This window comes from Muntiacus reevesi, chromosome 7, assembly GCF_963930625.1.
Source record: "Muntiacus reevesi chromosome 7, mMunRee1.1, whole genome shotgun sequence".
NCBI classification, from domain to species: Eukaryota; Metazoa; Chordata; class Mammalia; order Artiodactyla; family Cervidae; genus Muntiacus; species Muntiacus reevesi.
This window is the reverse complement of record NC_089255.1, coordinates 35,778,961-35,802,070: the sequence shown is the minus strand read 5'-3', so window position 1 is coordinate 35,802,070 and position 23,110 is coordinate 35,778,961. Positions and strand designations below refer to the sequence as shown.

Genomic DNA, 23,110 nt, shown 5'->3' with positions numbered 1-23,110 from the left:
CAACTACTGAGCCTGTGCTCTAGAGCCAGGAACCGCAAGCACTGAGCTCATGCACCACAATTATTAAAGCCCGAGAGCCCTAAGTCCATGCTCCACAATGAGAGCAGCCACTTCAATGAGAAATCCTCGCACCACAACTAGAGAGTAGCCCTCACTCGTTACAACTAGAAAAGGGCCTGCACACAGCCAAAAATAAACAAGTAAATAATTCTAAAATTAAAAAAAAAAAAATGCATACTACATATCACAGACAAAAGAATAATCTCCTTAATATAAAGTAGCAATTATGGGAAATTCCCTGGTGGTCCAGTTATTGGGTTGGGACTCTGTGCTCTCACTGCCAAGGGCCCAGGTTCGATCCCTGGCCAGAAAACTAAGATCTCACAAGCTGAGCAGCACAGCCAAAAACACTTATGAATTAGTAACAAGAGACCAACAGTTTGGTAAAAAAGTACACGACGGGAGGTGGAGGGATAAATTGGGAGATTGGGATTGACATAATAAACTACTATATATATATAAAATAGATAACTAATGAGAACCTACTGTATAGCACAGGGAATTCTATTTGACATTATGTATTGGCCTGTATGGGAATAGAATCTAAAAAAGAGTGGATATATGTATATGTATAACTGACTCACTTTGCAGAACAGCAGAGACTAACACAACATTGTAAATCAACTACATTTCAGTAAAAAAAAATTTTTTTTAAGTATACAACAGTTGTAAAGAAAATCAAAATGGCTCTTAAACATGAAAAGATGCCTCATTCATAATAAGAGAAATACAAGCCAAAGTTACAATGAAATACCTTTCTCATCTATCAAGTAGACAAAACTGACCTATGGAAGGCAATTTGGCTATATATATATATATATATATATATATATATATTTTATTGCATCTGGTCTTAGTTGCAGCAAGAGGGATCTTTGTTATGGCATGTGAACTTAGTTGTGGCATGTGAGATCTAGTTCCCTGACCAGGGATCAAACACAGGCCCCTTGTATTGGAAGTACAGAGTTTTAGCCAGTGGACCACCAGGGAAGTCCCAGTTTGGCAATATTGACCAACATTTTAAATGCATTCCTTTGACTCAGCGATTTCTCTTTTAGGAATTTTCCTATGGCTGTACTCATCAGTATGAAGCAATGTGCTTCAAAAATTCATTGCAGCAGTCTGTAATAGCAAGGTATTGAAAACAACTTAGATGTCCATCAATAGTGAGCTTATTTAATAAATTATGGTATATTATAAATAGGAGTGGAGATGCATGTGTACAGCTAGGGAAAAACCTTCAAATGCGAGGCTTGACGGGTATATTAGATTTGAATTACACCTATAAAATGGAAATAATAATCATACCTGCTACAGAGAGCTGTTGTGAACTTTAAATAAATTAAAATACCAAAAGAACTTAGAACAATATCTAGAATACATACCCTTAGATATTTACTTACACACATATTGTTAATAAAAAGAACAAGGGGCAGAACAGCATGTACAATTACCTACCATTTGTGTAAAAGAAAAATAAGTATATGGGTAAAATATCCCTTGAAAATTTCACAGTTAATCAGTAACAGTGGTTACCTCTGGACAGAAGAAATAAGGGGCCAGCAGCAAGGCAAGTTATTTTCACTGTCTACCTGTTAAAGTTTTTTTACGTGTATTTGACATCTATTTGAAAAGATAAATTTTTTTTTAAAGTAGGAAAGTATCAATCAGAAAAACATAATCAAATTTTATGATACAGAAATTATGTTCCAATCTTTCCCATTAGTGTTATTATGTTGAAATGCTTATATATTGCAGTCACTGAATGGTTTTTAAAACACCGCTGCACACTTTCAAGCACAGTGCTTGCACCTAAAAAGTGTGGTCCTCAGGCTGGCAACATCTGCATCACCTCAGAACTTGTTAGAAATTCAGAATCCCACCACACACCTATCAAATCAGAATTTATATCTTTAACAAGATTCTCAGGTAATTTGTCTGTAGCATCTTGTTTGAGGTACGAGAAGCACTGAGCCAGCGGACATAATTTAAAAACACAGAAATACAAAACAAAACAAAAACACTGGTCTACTCTTGTCTCTTCTCTTCGACTCCCATCTCTCAAAATTGTTGTGGCTCTGAAACCAAGCAGAACTCTATGGGGCCCCTCCTGAGTACAAAAGCCTTTTTGTGTCCTCCGTTCCTGGTTTGGAGGAAAAAGGCTTCAGCCCTATAGACCTTCCCTGAGCTTCAGAGGGCAGATTCAAGCAGTTACTAATTAGGGGAATAAGGGAATGCAGAAACAAAGGAAAGGCAGCCTAGAAACAAGAGGCAGGTTACTAGTTCCTCCTCAAGGAATATACATCACAAAGTGATACAAATCTCTTCAGTCCTTCTGCCTAGGAGGACTAAGGCCCCCACCCTTGTGGAGGATGGTAATTTCAGACAAAGCACAGAATCCAGACTGGTTAGAACCAGAAGGCTGACTCCTAGAACACCACCCTGTTACCTCATCACCAACCAATCAAAGGAAGGTCCCGCACCCTGCAGCCCTCCAAGCAAATTTCGTCTATGAAAACTCTTCCTTGGCAAATCCTTAGCACTCCAGTGCCAGTGTAGGGGGCAAGAGTCTGAGCCTTGTTGGGGAACTAAGATCCCGCAAACCTTGAGGGTACGGCCAAAAACAAAAAAACCTCCCCACACCACTGAGGAGTTCAGCCATTTTGAGCATGAACTGCCTGTTCTCCTTGCTGGGTTCTTGCAGTAAACCTCTCTCTGCTCCAAACTTCAGCATTTTTGGTTTGTTTGGCCTCACTGTGCATTGGGTGCATGAACTTGGATCTGACAACAGCTTGATGACTCTGGAAAACATTGCTGAGTGAAAGAAGGCAAACACAAAATAATACAACCTATATGATTCTATTTATATGAACTGCAAAACGAGCTACACCAATCAGTGGTGTTTGAAGGCAGGATAGAGGTTACCTCTGGGGAAGAGAGAGGCGGCAGAGATGAGACAGGACCCAAATTGCTTCTGGAGTGTTGGTAACATTCTGCTTCTCGATCTGGTTACTGGTTATTTGGATCTGTTTGTGAAAATTCTTTATGACTATACACTTCTGATTGGTATATACTTTTTGTATGTGTCACATTTCAATAAAAAGGTTTTTAAAAATTCCACTATTGGGACTCATCTGGTGGTCAAGTGGTTAAGAGTCTGCTCTTCCAATGCAGGGGGCTTGGGTTTGATCTCTTGTAGAGGAACTAAGATTCTGCATGCCATGTGGTACAGACAAAAAATTTATTAAAAAAAAAAAAAAATTCCACGATTATCACCTACCTCAAACCCCATGACTGTTGCAGGGGGGCCAAGGTCCAAGGTGGTTGGGGGAAAGAGACTGAGCTGAAAAAGTTATTTACACTGATTTTAATTACTGACAATTTCTGTTTAGATAGATTACTTTGTCACACACACACTTATTGGAACTCCTGTGCATTTTTAAAAAGTGTATTTATTATTTATTTGGCCTGCTATGTGGCATGTGGGATCTTAGTTCCTGGACCAGAGGTCAAACCTATGCTCCCTGCAGAGGAAGTGCGGAGTCTTAACCACTAGACCACCAGAAGTTCCGTCCTGTGCATTTTTAAAGGCACCTACTATTGACAAGCAGTCACCCAAAAGATGACATGATTGCAATGAAACTTCCAGACACTCTCTGGTGTGGTATGAGAATTGCTCAGGCTCTGCTCTCTGACATAGTAGGTTTAAAGTCTGGATCAACCATTCGTTAGTTACATAAACTTAGACAAGTTACTTATTCTGCATTTCTGTCCTTTCGAAGGATAATTATAGTCCCATTTTATAGGTATATTCCCTGTATTAAGTGAGATAATATACATGAAGCACCAGGCACTATACCTGACACATAACAGGAGTCCATTAAAAGTAGACGATTATTTAGATGTAAAGATCTCCCAAGATGTAAAGGCCATGGGGTCATAAAGAGTCAGACACAACTGAGCGACTGAACTGAACTGAAAGGTCTCCCAGTCAGTAATTCCCAAACACTACCTCATAGATAATCATTACCTGCTGCTGCTGCTGCTAAGTCACTTCTCTCGTGTCCGACTGTGTGACCCCATAGACGGCAGCCCACCAGGCTCCTCTGTCCCTGGGGTTCTCCAGGCAAGAATACTGGAGTGGGTTGCCATTTCCTTCTCCAATGCATGCATGCATGCATGCTAAGTTACTTAAGTCGTGTCCGACTCTGTGCGACCCCATAGACGGCAGCCCACCAGGCTCCGCTGTCCACAGGATTCTTTAGGCAAGAATACTGGAGTGGGTTGCCATTTCCTTCTCCAAATCCTTACCTGCAGTTAAAGCTAATCACAAGCAGGAAAGATTCTGAAAGCCTGAAAGTTACTTCGGGTCTCATGATCCACATGGGAACGAGAATCTGGAGTTCTAGTAACAGGTTTTTCAGGATATTTGCTTTCAAAAAGTATCCACCCCATTCCACTGCCCTCAGCCAGCCGTGCAATACCTGCGTCCCTCCCAGTCTTCCCACACCCCTCGACAAAGAGAGTGGCCATTTCTCACGCCTCCTGTGGCTCATTCCCAATAGCTTGCTCTAAAAGCTTCTGAAGTTTTCAGGTGGAAATACTTGAAAGCAAACTTCATGCTCTTATTTCTAATCCCCAAGAGGCTCACCATTCTCTTTGCCCACTTTTCAGTTTCCTGGGTCCAGGCGACATTGTGAAGGTGAGCACTGTCTCCACACCCAACAGAGTCTGATAGAGGGTTAGGAGGCAGCCAAAGTAGTCTCTTTGTCTCTATTCCAAGATAAAGAACTTTTTCAAAACATTTGCATTTTCAAAAGGTCAATGGTGGTAGGATTATAGGTATTTGGCATTTTTAAAATGACTTTCAGCATTTTCCTAATTATCTCTAAGTATTATCTTTACTATAAGATTCTTTGGGACCGTCTGTAATTACAAAAGCATTTTGTGCTCAATGCAGAAAACTTGGGAAACATAAAGGAAAAAAAGTCCCCTTAATGACATCATGTAAAGATAACAGCTGTTAACATTTTGGCAAATGTCTTTCCACACTTTTCTCTCTGCAAAGATGCTTCATTTTTGTGATCCGGAAAGAAAAGTAAACATTTAAGAGACAAAGCCTTGAGTCTTTAGTCTTCAATTTATTTCTGTTTTTAAACAGCGTCTAACGGCTTGGAAAAGTCCCTAACAGCAAGGGCCTGCCCCATTCATTCCCAGAGGCTCCCCTAGTCAGGGCTGGGGTCCAGGCTCCAGTTACTCCCCTTCAGCCACACCAGTCACCAGGCCTATTTTCTCTCCATCTCTGGAGACATGGAACAGAAGAGGGTCTCCAGTTAGAGGCAAAATTGGAACTAAGGGATGCTGCATGGAAGGACTGGGCTGAGACACAGCTGCCTTTGTTAGTCTTGGGATATTCTGGGATATGGTAGCATGCTCAGCGGAGAAGGCAATGGCACCCCGCTCCAGTACTCTTGCCTGGAAAATCCCATGGACGGAGGAGCCTGGTGGGCTGCAGTCCATGGGGTTGCTAAGAGTCGACACAACTGAGCGACTTCACTTTCACTTTTCACTTTCATGCATTGGAGAGGGAAATGGCAACCCACTCCAGTATTCTTGCCTGGAGAATCCCAGGGACAGGGAGCCTGGTGGGCTGCCACCTATGGGGTCGCACAGAGTCGGACACGACTGAAGTGACTTAGCAGCAGCAGCAGCATGCTCAGACAGGAGGGCGTGAAGAGGGGCTCCTGGACTCCTCTCTGGCCTCATTCATTCCTGGGCAAGCTGCACAGCACCCCTTCCTCTTGCCTAGCTCCTCAGTGCACTGCCTTTAAAAGTTGGGCAAAGGATGGCCCATGTCATTCAGCATTCCTGGCCATGATCTGCTCAGCTGCTCTTTACTCCTGACCTAGACAGGATGGGTAACCGAGAAGGTGACAACGATTCAGACCTGAGTGTCCCACTACCTCACGCTACAGAGCTCGGGACCTGACTGTACCAATCCCTTACCAATTCTCACCTAAAGGGGAATAATACAAGGGCATCTCTTTGTGAGGAGGGGCAAACCTGGGCATTTAAACCCCAAGCACAGGCACAGATGGGCCCCCAGGCCAGAGATGCCTCAATGCATGCACTGAAGCAGCAGGGCCGCTCAGCTGGGAGATAGGGGCCCTAACTTCTCTCCACACCCATGGTAACCATGGAAACATAACCACCCCCTCTGCCAGCTGCCTGCGTTTAGACAACCAGGCCTGGCCCACCTCCACCCAGCAGAGGCCTGAACTGATGCCAGGCCGGCCACAGAGTTTTGCAGGAAGAACTGGGATTGGGTGATGTGGTCAGTCCAGGCTTCCAGCACAGCTCAGGAGGGCTACCACAGGAGCCTCCACGCCTTGCCGCCTGGGCTGGGGTCAGACGGGGCTTAGTCAGCCAGCACAGCGGCCGGCAGAGCCAGCCACGTGGCCCCGAATGCCCTCGGCCTATGGGCTAACAGCTACTGTGGGGCAGTAGCCCTTGCTGCAGCAGCAGCAGCCTCTGAGACTCACTGACGGGGCTCTCTGGCTGCTGCTCGCCCTGCCCAGGCCGCTCAGCCAGCTCCCCAGGGCTGAGGATGTACCGATAGTCACTGGGGGTGCCCCCCACGGCCCCCAGGCCACTGCCATCCACCGCCCCGCTGCTGGCCTGGTCCCCGCCAGGCAGCTCCAGGTCGCCTCCCTCAGTAGGCTCCTGGGCCCCCTCAAGGTTGATGTACAAGGGGTCCTGGCTGGCGGACAGTACAGACAGGCGGCCCAGCACTGTCTCCAACTCCATTCGTAGACACGTGAAGCTTGGGCGCTGCTTGGGGTCGGCACTCCAGCATTGGTACATGAGCTCATACCTGGAACAGAGAGAAGGGTGAGGGGAGGGAGTGAGGAACCAGAGAAAGGGGAAGAAGGGTCCTCCTCTCTAAGGCAGAGGCCCCTTTATTATATGAAACCACAATTTAAAAAGATGTGATTGTGGAAGTTCCCTGGTGGCCTAGTGGTTAGGACTCTGGCTTTCGCTGCCGTGGCCCAGATTCAATCTCTGGTCAAGGAACTGAGATCCTGCAAGCCACATGGCAAGGTCAAATATATATAAATCGAACACTCTGTGTCTGGCAATATTTACTGGCCCTATGGGTTTACTGTGTATCTGGCACTATTCTAAGTATTTTATATTTATTACTAATTCTCACAATATTATGAAATAAGTGATTCCTTCTCTACCAATGTTCAAAAAAAGGCACAGAGAGGTTAAGAACATTGACTAAGGTCACACAAGTAGAAAGTGATGAAACCAGGTGGGTAGGGTCTAGAGTCCCTCTTCTGCTGTTTTGGGAGGGGGTAGTAGGAGTGTTTTTTGTCCTGTGAAACACAGCCAGGAGTCAGGGTTATCTGGAGGAGAGTGAGATTTGAGCATTCACCCTTTGTCCTAAATCCTCATCCATTCAGGGGGTCTTAAATCCTCATTGTTCATGGACACCTTTGAGAATCAGAAAAGCTTCCAGCCCCTTCCCTGGCAGCAACATTTTTTATGCACAACTTTAGGAGCTTTATAGATTCCCTGAAGTCTTATTTCTATTCCCAGGGAATGCCTCATGCTGAAGGAAAAAAAAAAAAATCTAACAGGAAGGGGCTGAGACCAGATCTAGTCAGAGCAAATGCCTGACTTTCTTGCCTGTGCCCACAATAAAAGCGCCAAACACTCCCCACATACCAGGCCTCCTGACAGTGGCCTCCAATGATGGGGGGGAAATCATGCCAGACACTGAATAGGTCGTGGGAATGGTCCAGGCCATGGCTGTGTGGCTGGGCTGGGATATACTGTCAAGGCCGTGCCAGGAGCCAACTGGCGCCTGTCCACGGGCTGCCTGGTGCGAGGCCAGCGCCTGCCCACCCCCTACTAACAACACTAACTTCAGCCCTGAATGACACTAAGCCAGGGCCTGGTCCCCACTGCCCAGCAGAGCCTCTGTGGCTTCAGAGGCCCAGGCCGGCTGCAGCCACTGGGAGACCTGAGTTTTCTGACTTCCCTGAGCTCTGTTGAGGGGGAAGCCCTGGTTTGTGCACTCAGATTTCCCTCTCTCCCGCAGTCCAGCCTCAGGGTCCTTCAAAGCCCCTACCCTAGAGGAAAGAGGATCCCACCACTCAGGCTGAGGCTTCCTCTGCCTGTCCATTCTTGCACCTCTGGAGGTCCAACCCCAGAGCAGGAAATAGGTTTGTAGCCTCCCATCCCCTAGTGCTAATGCAAAGGTCCTCTGGGGGCCCAGGGAAACTCCGGCTTGCATGGCGTGGGAGAATAATACTAGAATAGACAAGTCATAGTGGGGGTCATGTTTAATAGGCACATTCTAAAATCACATAGATCTAGGTTCAAGTCTCAACTTATTCGCTTAATAGCTGTGTGACATGGGTCGTGTTACCTAACCTCTTTAATCCTAATTCTTCATCTAAAAAATGGGGATAATAATAGTCTTTTCCTCATAGGGTTAGAGGAGGATTACCTGAAAGAATGCCTGTGAAGTAGCCAGTTGATGTTAGCGATACTGTGTTCTAGTTACAAGCGGTTCATGACTCTCCCCCGAGCAGCAAGTGTATCACCATCCCGCCCCATTCCCAAGGGCTCCAGGCTTCCAGAAAGGAGGGAAGACAGTGCCCTTCTCCCTAGGATTTCGTCTGTTATCTTAGGTCTCTCCACTTCCCCAGAGCAGAGGCCCAGATAAGAAAGGAACCCAACCTCCCACCCCCAGCGCCCCCTCCCTGTCAAGCAAGGAATGCGATGGAGCAGCAGTTTTTCCCAGCCCCCGTGGAGCACTCCCGGAGGGGGAGGGAGCGCTCAGCTTTGGAGAAGGAGTCTGGGTGGAGAACGGTAACAGGGGAACCTGCACTGTTGCTCAACCCTGGACCTTCTGTCCCTGGGGGCGAGGGGTGGATTCCTGGTTCTCCCTGGAATCTGGAGAAAATGAGCGATAGGTAAAGGCTGGAGGGAGAACTATAGGAATGATAAAGGAGGAGAGAAAGCAAACAGGAGTTGTAGATGAAAAAGAAAGTTCGGGGTAGGAGTCAGACTTGCGTCTAATGATAAGTACATTTCCACAAAAGTTCAGTTGAGGATCGCAGCCCTCACCAGGACCGCAGGTGTGGTGGTAGCCGTCACCTGAAACCCCAAACACCTGTTCCCACCCAGAATCCCCTTCCGGGGGCACTCACACGTCCTCCATACACTCCGGAGGCTGTTTCAGGCGGTTCCCGCCGATGAGGTAGTTGTAAATCTCAGCGTTCTCGATGCCGGCATACGGCGTCTGCCCACGAGTCATGATCTCCCACATGGTCACCCCGAAGGCCCACTGGGACAGAATCGAGGTTGGACGGGAGGTGTCACTAGGCTTCCTAAGCAGGCAGTCTCGAAGCAAGCACATCTTGGGGCTCAGGGGCCTCGGGATGGGACAGCCAGAGCCCAGAGGGCCGAGTGGGCTAGGCCCTCGGAGAGGCTACAGGTCCACCCACACACTAACCACAGCAAGGCCACCACCACCTGCTCACCACGTCACTGTGTACAGTGTACAGGTTGTCAGCCAGGCTCTCCAGGGCCAGCCACTTGACAGGCAGTTTGGAGGCACAGCCCTGACGGTAGTAGTCCCCACTATAGATCTTCCGGGAGAGCCCAAAGTCAGCCACACACACCGTCATGTCTTCTGCCAGCCTGGGAGGGGTTGGAGGATGGGGTCAGCCTTCCACCAGGCCGCAGCCTTAGTAAATCCAGGGTGTCCCTGTCCCCAAGCCATCTCCTCACAGAGCAGATACTGTCCCAGTCGGGGGCTAGTTCTTCCTGGCATTGCTTCCTGCCTCCCACCCGAACCCTCCCGAATTCACATACATGCAGTTTCGAGCAGCCAGGTCTCGGTGGATAAAGTTCCGGGAGCTCAGATACTCCATGCCACAGGCAATGTCCACCATGAACCGGACCAGGGTCTGCAGCGGCAGGTTCTGGTGGGCAGACAGGACAGCAAGCTCAGGACAGACCTAGCCAGGGCAGGAGGAACGGGATTCCCTGACCAGGAAACCTAACAACTGTCCTCAGAATCGCTGAAAGGAAGGGGCTGGAGGGGCTTCCCAGTGCAAGGAAGCTTTGGCAAACCTGAGGGAGAACACCCAAAAGTCAAGACTGTCCCAATCTGGGGCCCCATGGGGCTCCTCTCCCGGGAAGGGGCCTGGCCAAGCCTCAATTCCCAATGGGGACTCTCGAGGGAGAAGGAAGCCTGTTAGCAATAAAAGTCAGACTTGGAGCCTACCTTCTCCCGACCAACTCAAACAGCCCTGCCCACCAAGCCAACCTCTCTCCCAGGGTTTCTGGGCCTTTCCAACTCTTGGCCACTCCCACCCCAGGCACTCACAAAGGGGTTCTCGCCAATCCGGGAGGAGAGCAGGAAGGCGTGCAGGTCCCCGTGCTTCATGAAAGGCAGGATGACCATGGGGATGGGAAGACGGCCTTTGGCCCTGCTCCGGAGGCTCACCCCTGGGGACAAGGGGGGTCAGAGGGGCACATAAAGGTCAAGGGACAGTCCAAGCATCTGCACGCGTCCCCGCCTGCTGGTCCTTCCTCTAGCCCTGGGTCTGCTACCTCTTTCCGCGTAAGTTCCACACTGGCCTGGCGACTCCCTAGGAGTCATTCTGGCTGCCCCTGAATCTCTGGAGCATCTTCTCTGTCTCCTCCTCCTCTGTTTACCCAAGCAGTCGTCAAGGTACAGGGTCTGCAAACTGAGCTCCTTACCTGGGGCCTGATCAGATCTCAGCCACGCCCCTCCTTGCTGTTTTGGTGTCTGCTTACTCACCAGGCAAGTCCGAGCTTCTCCCCACAGGCTGCCCTGGCACCTTTGGGGAGCACAGTTTTAGCCTCATTTTACATTTACCTCCCCCAAGAAGGGACTCACCAACAAGCTTGGCCACGTGTGGGTGGTCAAACTCCTTCATGCAAGCCGCTTCCCTGAGGAACTCTTCAATGTCGCTCGAGGCAATGATGTCAGCTGGGAGGAAAGGAGGGAGGGAAGGAGGGAGACGTGACCACCTTGGTTGTGGGGAAACAGTCTGGTCATGAGCAGGAGGAAACCCCACAGGCTGGTCTGGCCAACATCTCCACTCACTCATGCTTTCTCTTTGGTTTGGACAGCCAAACCAGTCAACCAACCACAGCTATAGTCACCCCGAGTGAAACCAGAGGAGTCACTGCTGAGGCACAGGACAGAGGCTGGGGCACTAAGGAGTGTGGGTTTATGCCTGTGAATTATTCACGTGGCACAGAAAGCATCCCAGTTAGTGCTGAATAACATATCTTGGGAAGTCTAGGGGCCCAGCAGAGCCTGCTTCAGAATCAGCCCCTTCTTTCACCTTCCCAAGTGACACCCTCACTCCACTATAGTAATATTCTCCACTCACCTTTCAGCATCTTTACAGCCACTTTCACAAAGGAGCCATCCTCCTGCTTCAGCTGGGCCTCCCGCACTGAACCAAACTCTCCTAGGAACCGATCCAAACAATGGTGAGTCCCCTTGGCCTCTTGCTCCTCACTCACCTCCCCAGTGATCCTTCACAGGGACACACTATCACTTTCTGGGGCCACTGAAGAAGGCTCCCTCATTCATAGCAAAGCAAAGTAAGCTAGGAGTGATGACACCTCAGCCTTTCTCGACCCCAGCCTCCATTCCCCTAAACGTTCAGCAGCCAGGAGTTTATGAGCATATCCTGTCCATAGGAGCTGACCTACATCCACAGCCCCAGAGTGACATGGAAGCAATCAGACACACCCAGCCCCGGCAGCTCACGCCCGTCCCTGCTCAGCCCCACACACCTTTGCCCAACATCCGGCCTAGGGTGAACTGCTGCTCCGGGATGAGCACATCTTCCAGTTTGTCCTTCAGCTCATCACTGATGCCCAAACTGTCCACTGTGGGGAGGTGGCCGTAAGAAAGTGCAGGGACCTCTCTGGTCCTGATCAAAACTCAGTCTGCCTCTTCCACCCCAGACGCCACCCTCAAAGCAGAAGGGAGCTTTATTCAGCTCCCCCATAGCTGGGCTGGTGACCTCTGCCAGGATAGATCTATATGTCTTTTCCATGGTGTGCCTAGGACTCAGCAAGGTTCAGACCTATTGGTCAAATCAGCAAGAGAAAGGCAGGTGCGGGTTCAAGACAGCCCATTCCTTCCTCATGAGGCTCCCCACCACTCACTCACGTGTGGCCTCGATGCGTTCAGGCCTCTCCCGATTGAAGGACCGTGCTGCCCGGAAGTGAACAGCTGGCTCCCCCCGGGCCATGACGCTGTCAAAGGCTTGCCTGAAAGGAGACCCAGGGCTTGGAGTCTGCTCCAAGGTCTTCAGTAAGTGCCTGCCTCTCTCTCCACGTCCCCAGCCCTTACCCAAACCGTGTCTCCTTCCTCCTCTTTCGGAGCAGGATGAGGGCCAGGGCAGCAGCTGTCACCAAGGCTGTCAGCACACCCAAGACCACCGGCACCCAGGATGTGCGGCTGTGGGGAGCACCCTGCTGGCCTGTGAGAGACAGGGGCAGTAGCACGAGCTAGGCTGACACCACAGAGGCCCTTTAGAATTTTTAAATGATGGTCACTAAGCCTGATCCAATGGCTCCTCTCAGTCAGTAAGGGAGCAGAGTGGAAAGAGGCTCCAAAGGAAGACCCAAGGGTTCCTATTCTGTCAGCCACAGGCCCTGGCTCTTGGGACCTACAGTGTGACCAGGCATTTCTATGCTAGCTTGCAGGACATGGGGGTGGAGGATGAGATACAACCCTGGCCTCAAGGGCTTGACTCTGAGTCTTCGGGCCTCTTAGGAGGGGAGGTGCTGCCAATCGCCTCCCATCAGTCCAGGTTGCCCTGGAAAGCCTCAACCCCGTGGCCCCTTCCCCTTATAGGCCTTACCTGCGTGGTCATGAGAAGAGACCACCAGTGGCTGACTCCAGGGCCCACAGCCAACTGCATTGGTGACACACACACGCACAGTCAGGTCCTTCTGGGGGTCCCAGACCGTCAGGTTGGCCCTGGTCCCCTCCACCGTCAGCTCACCCTGTAGCCAGGAAAAGCCCCCATCCCACACTGAGCCTGAGTAAAAAGACTCCAGCTGGGTGGGGCCTGAAGGCAGAAAAAGATCTCACTAGGAACATGGGCGGCGAGGAACACTGTGGGTTCAGGGGATGCAGGGACACAACCTGCTGGGAGTCATCACATTCCTGCTGCAGGCTGCAGAGGCCTCTCCTGAACACAAACAAGGCTCAGTCTGAGAAAGCAGGGGTGGGGGATGGGAGGGAACTGAGGGGTGGAAGAGGATAAGAAGGCCTTATCTGTGTCCTCCCCCGTTTGTGCAGGAATGTACTTCCTGCCTGACTTTCAAAGTGGACACTGGAAGCAGTCTTAACAGGAGATGGACTCCAATGAAGAAGGCAGCCTGCAGAGGAGGGCAGGACAGTGTAGACTCCCAGGGGTGGTGGAAGGCCCACCACGGCCCCCGGGCTCACCAAGGACCGCTAACCTGAATCTTGAAGGGTCTCAGAGCCCTGACGGCTGACTCTAGTGCACTTGGAGGGTGGAAGTTTCCCTTACCTGGGTACCATTGTCTTGAGCCCAGGACATTTTATAGGGTCCCAGGGGGCCTTCTGAAGGGCTCTCGGGGATCACTTCTTCCCACTCCAGGATGAGGCCAGAGTCTGTGCGGATGGCACGGAGGTTCTGGGGAGCGCTGGCTGGGGCTGTTCCCAAAGAGAGAAGCTTGCTAAGAGCCCTGCCCTGCCTGCGCATTGTCACTAGCCCATGTGGGCCTTCGGAACCGGCTCCATAGAACTAAACTGCTCAGAGAGCAACAGGTGGGGGAACAGTTTGTCTGCCATTGCTGACTGCTATTACCCGCTGTCCTGGGGAGTAGGGGTGAGCAATGGCAAGGCCCGGACCATCCCAGCGAGGCAGGGTATTGCTCTTCATCACCTTGGTTGCTCCTCCGTGGCATCCTTCACTCTCCTCTCCTCACAGCCCTGCAGCCTCCTTGCAATTGCTAGGAACTCCACGCACGTTTGTGCTATAGGGTCACTGCACCCTCTTTCTGCAGGGATTTCCCCCCAAATATGGGTCCTTCCTTATCATTCAGACCTCAGATCTCTGTATCCAGGTATTCCTGGAGCCTCCTAGGGCACTCTTTACCACCGTACTATCCAATCTTTTCTGCTTATCTGCCCCACCCACTAGAACTAGAGCTGCTGGATGGGGGCTGGATTTATCCAGTTCACAGGTAAGCAGCAAGCACTCAGTGAAGTGCTGGCTGACTGATGTATGATCCCCCCCCTCAGGTAACCCTCTTTCAATCAACTCCATTCAGAACTGGAGCTGACACTGCCTGCCCCCACTCATCCCTGCCCAGGCACTCTGCTCTCTAAGTCCTTTACCTAGACCCTTCGTCCGAAAGGGCACCCAGTCAGCATATGGAGACGGCCCCAAGGCATTGGCACAGCGAACTCTGAGGCTGTAGTTGGTGGCAGGTGTCAGGTCCCGAAGCAGGCAGGTAAAAGGTGGCACGGGGACCATGACAGCCAGAACCTCCCAGTCTCCTGGGGCCTGAGTCACCTACAGAATAGCAGAAAATCAATGATGTGAGGGAGGGAGGCTTCTTAGGCATGTGAGATGAGATGGAAGGTAGGATAGGTATGGATATGACTGGGGGTTTTAATCTATGCCTCTTCAAGTCTATCAGTGGAGTAACCAAGACATGGAAGCAACCTAATGTCACCAAGAGATGGATGGATAAAGAAGATGTGGTATATGTATGTATGCACACATATATGTGGGTATATGTAAACCCAGTGGAATATTACTCAGCCATAAAAAATGAAATAATGCCATCTGCCACAACATGGATGGACCTAGAGATTATCATACTAAACAAAACAAGACAGAAAGAGAAAGACAAACATCACATGATATCACTTACACGTGGAATCTGAAATACAACAAAAATGAATACATACATGAGGCAGAAGCAGACTCACAGGCATAAAGAACCAACATGTGGCTGCCAAGGCGGGGGGTGGGGGAGAGGGAAGGATTGGGAGTTGGGGATTAGCAGATGCGAATTAGTATACATAGAATGGGTAAACAACAAGGACCTACTGTATAGCACAAGGAACTATATTCAATGTCCTGAGATAAATCATAATGGAAAATGAAGAACATATATATCTATAACTGAATCACTTTGCTGTACTGCAGAAATTAACACAACACTGTAGATCAACTATACTTCAATTAAAAAAAAAACTATCAGCAGACATTTGCAACCCATCCCTTCCCACACTCCCCCACTACACATTCCACACCTCTACATCTTTGCAAATTCTGTTCCCTTTGCTGGAAATGACCTGCTCTTCCTAATGAAGTCCAACTCATCCTTCAAGATTCAGTGCAAATATCACTTTCTCTGTGAAACACTTTCTCAAATACTCAGTAAAATTGATGCCCCTTTGTGGACATGAGTTTGAGTAAACTCCAGGAGTTGGTGATGGACAGGGAGACCTGGCGTGCTGCGATTCATAGGGTCGCAAAGAGTCAGACACGACTCAGTACCTGAACTGAACTGTGCTTGACGCATAATTGTTAGAGTGGATACCACTCTTTGAATTCATTTGGCAAAAAAGTTTGTTTACATTTCCATAAGTTGTTACAGAAGAACCCAAACTTTTTGGTCAACCCAGTAACTGTTTAAATGCCAGCCCAGAGTCTCAGAGCTTCTCAAGGGCAAAGTGCCTAGGAGCTTGGGGTCACCATGAACCTGGCCTGCACCTTACACTTTGGGGACCCAGGGCAAGAGTACAAATAGGGAGATCCAGTGTACCATATGACTAAACATTATGATTTTATATGATTTTAAATGTTAAAAATCAGCTAACAGGATATTAAGTAAAATAATTTCTATCTTAATATACTGACAAACAAAGCTACAAAACAACCTGGAAGATCAGGTTTGCATTTATCTACAATTCTCTGAATCCTTGGAGTTCCAAGCCTGAATGAGACAGCACAAGAAGAGCCAGCCTCCAGGCAAGGGTCTGCACCATGAGGGACATCATGTGCATGGGTGTGGACAGTGGCCTCCATACCCATGCCCCCTCAGATGGCTGTCCTTGGGGCTTAGGGGTGCATGTACCTCAGTGTGATCCATCCTTGGGAGGATGGAACAGGGAAGAGCCTGATATCAGCCCCAGAAGTAGACAGATTTAAGTGTCCTGGTGTCCTGGTGAGCTGGACGGGTATATTCCCTTGGCCCTATGTATTCCCTGCCCAGGGGCAAGACGTGCAACCAAAGGAGGGCCAGATTGGGGTCCTCTAAAGGGGGGAACCCAGAGCAGGGCCCTTTGCTTCCCAGGAGAACTGCCTAGAACTGTTTCAAAGGCTCCCCTTTAATAGTTTCAAAGTGAACAGACAAAAACGAACGAGCTGGCATTGCCTCATTTTTAGATCACTTTATTTAGCCCTCCCACTCTCTAATGCCCAGGACCTCTTCTGGTCCCCTGTTCTCTGCGGCCTGAGTCAGGGTGTGGAGCACGAGAGTATAGGCATCAGATAAATCAAAGCTTTGAGGTTTTGCCCACATAAGTAAAACTCTTACAGGGTATCCCCAGTCTGATCCACCGATCTGTTTTCTAGCCTGAAGAAAGCACAGGTTGAACTGATCTGCCATCACTTGTTTGCCAGAGCACCCTATGATAAGGGGCAATGGCCAGGGCTGTTCCTGGTAAGGGAATGACACCTGAATAGAGCTGGAGTCCAAGCCCCGAGGGCAAGACTAAGTAAATGCGATACCACTGTCAACCAAGTGCCACCAAGACAGCCAGAAGGAGGAGGGCCAGGAGAGCCTGTCCCACCCTCTCAGCCTACCTGGACTGTACAGGATTGGATCAGGGCTCGGCCGTCGGCCCCCGGCACCCAGGCCACGCTAACGTTGCTGCTGGAGAGCTTCGTCACTGTGATGTTGAAGGGGGCTGCGGGCAGTGCTGCAGATGGGGACGTAGAGTCAGTGCCCAGGAAGGACAGAGAAAGGGAGAGAGTATGTGAGTGGAGCCTTGAGTCCCTCCCTAGGGTTTCCCCTACCAAAATAAGGGCCACTCAGCACTCCCAGGACCACAGTAATACAGAAGCCAAGCAACCAGCAGCAGACAGCTGTTCATACCTGGGAGAGGGCCTAGGCTGTGGAGATAGGTCGCCTCTCCCTGAATCAAAGGCTTTGTCTAATCAGGAATAGGATAAGACAGTGGATGGGTGGGGGACACACTATCCCAGCCTTGGGAGATACCAGTGAGAGGCAAGTGGCCCTGCAGCCACAGCCCATTCCCGAGCATACATCAGCTCTCTCTCTCTCCCTCTGTACCCCTCCCACTGTGCACAGCAGCCCTCTGGGTCTCTACCATCCTGCTAGGCTGTTTCCCCCACCCTCATTCCCTCCACAGGGGCTGGAGAAGCAAGATTGGGCACAAGCCTTGACCGTCTCCTGCTAGCTCCCTCTCTTCTTCCCTCCCAAGGACTCTGCTCCGAGATGGGAAATCTGCTGTGATGTCAGGTTTCTATTCTCAGGTGCTCCCACTAGGAATGGAGCTATGCCAATTAACCCCTCATCTCCCAGATCCCAGCAGGACCGAGGCGAGTTGGAACACCAAACAATTCTAACTTCACCCACAGCTTGCTGAGAGGGCCTCTGCCTCACCGCCCCTCACTTCCTGGGGTCCTCCTACCTTGAAGATGAACAGTGGCCGTGCGAGAAGAGGCCAGGCCTTTGGGGTTGTGAGCTTCACAGGAGAACACAGTGCTCTGGGTCACCCCTGGGGCCAGAAAACCTTAATTAGCATGCCCTGAGCATCAACTCCCACTCAGTCTGGGATTGGGGAAGGGGGATAGCCAGGCTCTAGGTCTGATTAGCTTAATACCCTCCAGCCAAAAGAAAGGGTTAGACCACAGGGACCATGATATAAATCCCAAGGCCGAGGCTCTGTTTTCTCATCTCCTGAAAGGCAGAGTTGTGAGAACCAACTGATGTAACATATGTAAAGTGCACAGTAAAACACTTGAGAAATGTGACATGTGACACCCCCCCACCCCCACTTCAATCCCATCTCTGGCAGACAGCACAAAGTTGCCTCCCTTTTCTGGTCACTCCTTTGCACATTCCAGAGAGCCCTTCTGTATTTGCTCTGTGCCAAACATTGTTCTATTTGCAAATTCTCTGCCTTTCAGTAGTTCTCTGCTCCTGATGGCACCAGTCTTGTCTCCCCAGTTATACTAATTCCCAGGGGGCTGGACCGACGGCTTCTCTTCCTTTTGTATTCCCTAGATCCCCCGTGGCGCCTAGCACAGTGTGGTGTGTGGAGTAGAAGTTCAGTGAGTGCTTATTATCTAGCTGACTGCCTGAGGATCCCAACCATGCACTTCTGGAGAGAACTGAACCCGACCTTCCTTCTCATCTGCTCCAACAGAGTGCCTCCCGAACGGGACCTGCCCTTACTTCCAAGGGATCCTGCAGATTATCTCTTTTCAAATTCCTAAGGGACTTGGCAGATCAGCGTCCATCCCTCCCAACTTCCAGTACATGAGACCAAGCTCAGATGCCTATCTTTTTTGGCCATTTCAAGCCTCCACCAGAAAAAATAACTTTGTTTCACACATAAGCAAGCCTCACAGGGCGTGAGGTACACGTGTGCCTGGGAATCTTGGGGTCCATGTGGGTGTGCAGGCATGGCGGCTTTGGTTTAACTGTATAGAGGCATGGGAAAGGTCTGGAGATTTTCTGGAAAGGGCCATTAGAAGAGTAGGCTCGTGTATCTATCTGTGCACTGGCTTCACCTTCCCCCTTTTCCTACCCCCTTCCCCCCACTATCCCCAACTCTGCAGCCTGAGACTCTAGTCTTCTAGACAAGTCTGCCAGACACGCCTCCTAGCTCTGTGTGGGCTGGTTCCTGGCTCCTTCCCTTGGGAGGGGTGGGGGGGGATGGGTGCCCTTGGTCCTACACATTCACCTCTCAGGGCCAGCTGTGCGTGGCCTAGACTGCTCTGAACTAGCCTGCTGTGAACGAAGGCAAGAGGCTCCAGCGTCTCCTTAAGCACACACAGCAGGCTCACCACAAATCAGCCCACCCGGCCAGTCTAGCACACCTGACTAATGAGCTTAGTAATGGTGCAGGTCACGTTCTCAGGCACTCTGGACACTCACAACAGCAGGCTCAGTGACTGAAGCAGGTTTGAACTCTGCCAGCCTCACCACCCCTGCTCAAAGCCCCTCCGGAGGCTGCTCACCTGTGACATTTAAAACAGAAGGAGAGGGAGCAGGTCCCCCAACCTGCGTGCCTCCTCTCCACCAGATAATGGTAACAGGTTCTGGGGGCCCCACGGCCTCACAAAACAGTTGGAATGGGGCATTGGGCGGTACTGCCAGGTCCTTTGGCTCCACAGTGAAAAATGGCACGCCTAGGGGTAAAAGGCAGGCGAGGAGTGAGCCTTGAGAGACAGATTCTCCCTTCTCTAGCAGCCCTTCTCAAAGCCAGGGAAGAGGCAGACGGTAGGGAGCTGGGGGAGGGGCAGCAAGGACGGGGAGTGGGCGGGAGCCTTAGCAGAGTTCTGCTGGCAAGCCCCAGATCCCATTCAGGGGCCTTTGTTACTTTCTTAGTCACTTTGTTTTCCTGGGCTCAACAGCTCTGAGCTCCTGCAGCTGTGGAGCCTTCCTCCCCTCTCCCAGTCCTCCCCCTCCTGGCCTGGCCACTTGGCAGAAAAGGGTCTAGCCCCAGATGGGTGCTCAAGGCTTGTTTGTCAGACAACTAGAACTCGACTGCACCCCATAGATGATGGGTCCCAGTCGTCCCCTCGGCTCTCAAATCCCCAGACTCCAGTGGGTAGGTCTTGCATGTAGGGGCTGGACCAGGAGTCTGGTGCAATCCGGTCCCAGAAGGCAGTGGGGCCGCCCAGATTCTACTGAGCTTCCTTGGGCATAGGTGTGGTCCCTAGCAGACCGCGCCTGCTCCAGGTCAACACGCCCACGTGGCTCTGCCTCCTCACCTTCTACCGTGAGCCACACTGGCTGGGAGGTCTCGGTTTCGCCACCATCCTCCACCTGGCACCAGTACCGGCCCGCATCAGAGCGCTCCACTGACTTCAGGCTGTGGAAACAGGACACCAGGCCTCCCAGAGTCAAGGGGGGCAGCTCTGCTGGGCAGACTCAGTGGGTTCAGCCTGCCCCCACTTCTGGAAGTATCCACAGGTGGCCAAATTAAAAAAAAAAACAAACCACAGACCTCTGAGCATCAGCACAGCCCCCAGCTCCCAAATCCCATGGAAAGAACACAACATGCCCCCAGACTGGCATCCCACACCCTCCCCCAGTCCTGCACCTGAGGAAGCCAATCCAGTGCTGCTCACTGACGGGGATGTACACCTGATCCATGCTGTGGACCACAGCTCCGTCCTTCACCCACTGGATCTCAGGCTCTTCCATCCCCTCCACACTGCAGTTCAGCTTCACCGGCTGTCCCTGAGACACCGTCAGCTTCACTGGGGCCCCCATGAGCTTCAGGCCTGAGAGGTGGGAAAGAGAATGTGTCATTCTGCTTGACAGGCACCCTGCATCTGGAAATATCCCCCATCCTCTCCTAGCAACTAGTTTCTGTGTCAGAAGGCTCATTCCTAGCCAGTGGCCAAGGAAGCAGAGGCAGGACAGTGTGGGAGGGAAGGTGGCCTAACCAGGGCTGCGGGAGGGAACATGACAAGCTCTCCAGGCACCATTTCCACCAGTGCCAAGTTCCTCCCAGCTGTAAGGAAGTGACCTGTTCCCCATACCTCCCTGCTGGGCAATGTTAAGTCAGGCCCAGCCACCAAAAGGAAAGCAAGCCAGGCTGCAAGAGCAGGGCGCCCTCATAACCTGGGGCAGGTACTGCCCTGGGAATCACTGTTGTACCCAGTCAGAGCAACAGGCAGCCAGCTCTCCACCCAAGGTGACAGCCCAGCCCCTGCACTGCTGTTGGCATCCGCCTGCACCCCCGTCTCTGGCAAATGTAAGGAGGAAGGGAAGGAGGGGGTGCTCCCCCGAAGTGGAGAACATATGGCTGCAAAACCACGTCAGATCAAACACATGGCAGCCTTCCTGGCAGCCGGCCGCTCTATTAATACCTGAATGTGTGCAGGGGCGGGTGCTAGGAAGGTAGGAGGTAGAAGGGAAGGGAGGGGCCCTGAGGCCAAGACCCCTGAGCTACTGTCGCACCAACAGGGGGCCACCCTCTAGAACACTACCTCTGAACACACACACACACACACACACACACACACTCCTTCTATGTGCTTTTAAGCAGTGAGGCAGAGAGGGGCAGGTGAACTATCCATTACACTGAAACCCAGTACAGCTTCTTCCTGCCCTTTGCTGTGTGATGCTAGGCAAATTTCTGAGCTCTCTGATCCTAAGATACACTCTTCCGCCCATAAATACTTGTCACTATTTCCCTTCCTTTTCCTCCTCTGAGATGCTGCTATGGCAGGGAGAGCTGTCTGAAAAGAAGGTATCTGCTCCGTGGGCTGTTGCTCTGCCCTGTGTCACTTCCTACTCCTTCATCTTCTCAGGACCAGTCACAGGGCAAAGAGGGGTAGCTTTACACCCAATACAGGACAGGCAGTCCCAGGAGTGTGTAGTGTGAACTTAGGCATCCCGGGTGCTGCAAGAAGCACTCTAGCCACTGGCAAATGCCTCAGTGGCTGTGTGGGAACACAAGGCTGAGCAAACACCAGCAACTCTGCCCCAGTCCATCATCTCCAACACGCCTGGGTTTCAGGAAGCTCAGAGCAGGCACAGGGACTAGAGTATGCCCAGGTGTTTTCTGCGACTGGACACGTGAAAGCCCCTGTACCTACATGATGTAGGGGTCCTGTGGGTGCTCAGTCCCAGCCCCAGAGGCTTCAGAGTGGACCTTCGCGTGTGGGGCGAGCAGACTGGGGTCCCCAGGACTGGGAGGGGAGAACAAACAACTCGGGACATCGAGGCGGGAAAAGCCAGTCCCTAACATCCCCCGAAGACCGCTCAGCTCGCAGCCCCACTCCTTTCCTTAGAACCCCGCCAGAAGAGCCCGGACGCGAGAAAGTTGGGGCGGGGGGCCGACCCGAGATCCCGGGGCGAACCCACCGCTGAGCCCCCTTCCCCAGCCCCCGAGCCTCGGCCTTCCAGCTTGGAGCCCTCGGCTCGAATCTCCGGCCCGCCCAGGCCCCGGGCTCGCCCCGCTGCAGTCCCCAGGCTCCGATCCCCGCCGCGCCCCTCCGCAGCCCCCCGCTATCCGCCGCCCCCCGGGCAGCCCCTACCTGCGGCCGCGGGCTCGGGGAGCAGCAGAACCGCCAGACCCGCCAGCAGCAGCAGCGGCGGCGGCGGCGGCGGCCGCGGCAGCGGCGGGAGCCCCGACCGCCCCATGCTCCGCCTCAGCGCCATCGGCGGCGACGCCGCACCATGCCGGGCCCGGCCCGCGAGCGACCAGGGAGGAGGGAGGAGAAGGAGGAGGGAGGAGGAGGAGCAGGGCCGAGGGAGGGACAGGGGCCGGCCCGGGGGGCGGCGCTGGGGCTGGGGCTCCGAGACCCGCGCCCGCTGCGAATCGCCGCCGCGGCTGTCAGCCACGCGGGGTCCCCGGGGCCGCTCCTGGGCCACCGCGCTCCTTCCACAGCCGTCGCCGCCGTCGCCGCCGCCGCTGATTCATGTTCTTCTTGGAGCCGCCGCCTCCTCCCCGGCCCGCCCGCCCGCAGCCCGAGCTCGTACCGCCCCCCCGCGGCACCCCGGGCGGCTAGCTCCGGGCACCAACCTAGTAGCTGCCAGCCAGCCGGGCCTCCGGCCGACCTCCACCTACAGACCTCCGTAGCCCCGGCCGGCACCCGCGGTCCCAGAGAATACCCCAGTGGAGAACCCAAGGACCTGGCTGGGTCCCCTAGATGGGCACCCCAACCACGCCGCTCCTTTCCTTAAATACACCCCAGCAGCTTTTCCA

General features: G+C 52.0%; 1 protein-coding gene across 1 annotated transcript; it reads right to left on the bottom strand.

Annotated features, from left to right (window-relative positions):
- Positions 1–1,392: 1,392 nt before the first annotated feature.
- On the bottom strand, positions 1,393–22,814 carry TYRO3 (TYRO3 protein tyrosine kinase). The gene is made up of 19 exons (XM_065941083.1): positions 22,440–22,814; positions 20,492–20,675; positions 20,160–20,260; positions 19,404–19,574; positions 17,849–17,935; positions 16,998–17,113; positions 14,513–14,690; positions 13,680–13,825; positions 13,002–13,146; positions 12,488–12,617; positions 12,305–12,405; positions 11,923–12,018; positions 11,511–11,591; positions 11,009–11,101; positions 10,472–10,593; positions 9,955–10,064; positions 9,621–9,780; positions 9,288–9,424; positions 1,393–6,934 (listed from the first exon to the last, which is right to left on the bottom strand). The coding sequence occupies exons 1-19, from the start codon at positions 22,561–22,563 to the stop codon at positions 6,544–6,546; spliced, it is 2,673 nt and encodes an 890-aa protein (XP_065797155.1). The 5' UTR covers positions 22,564–22,814; the 3' UTR covers positions 1,393–6,543.
- Between the last annotated feature and the right edge of the window lie 296 nt (positions 22,815–23,110).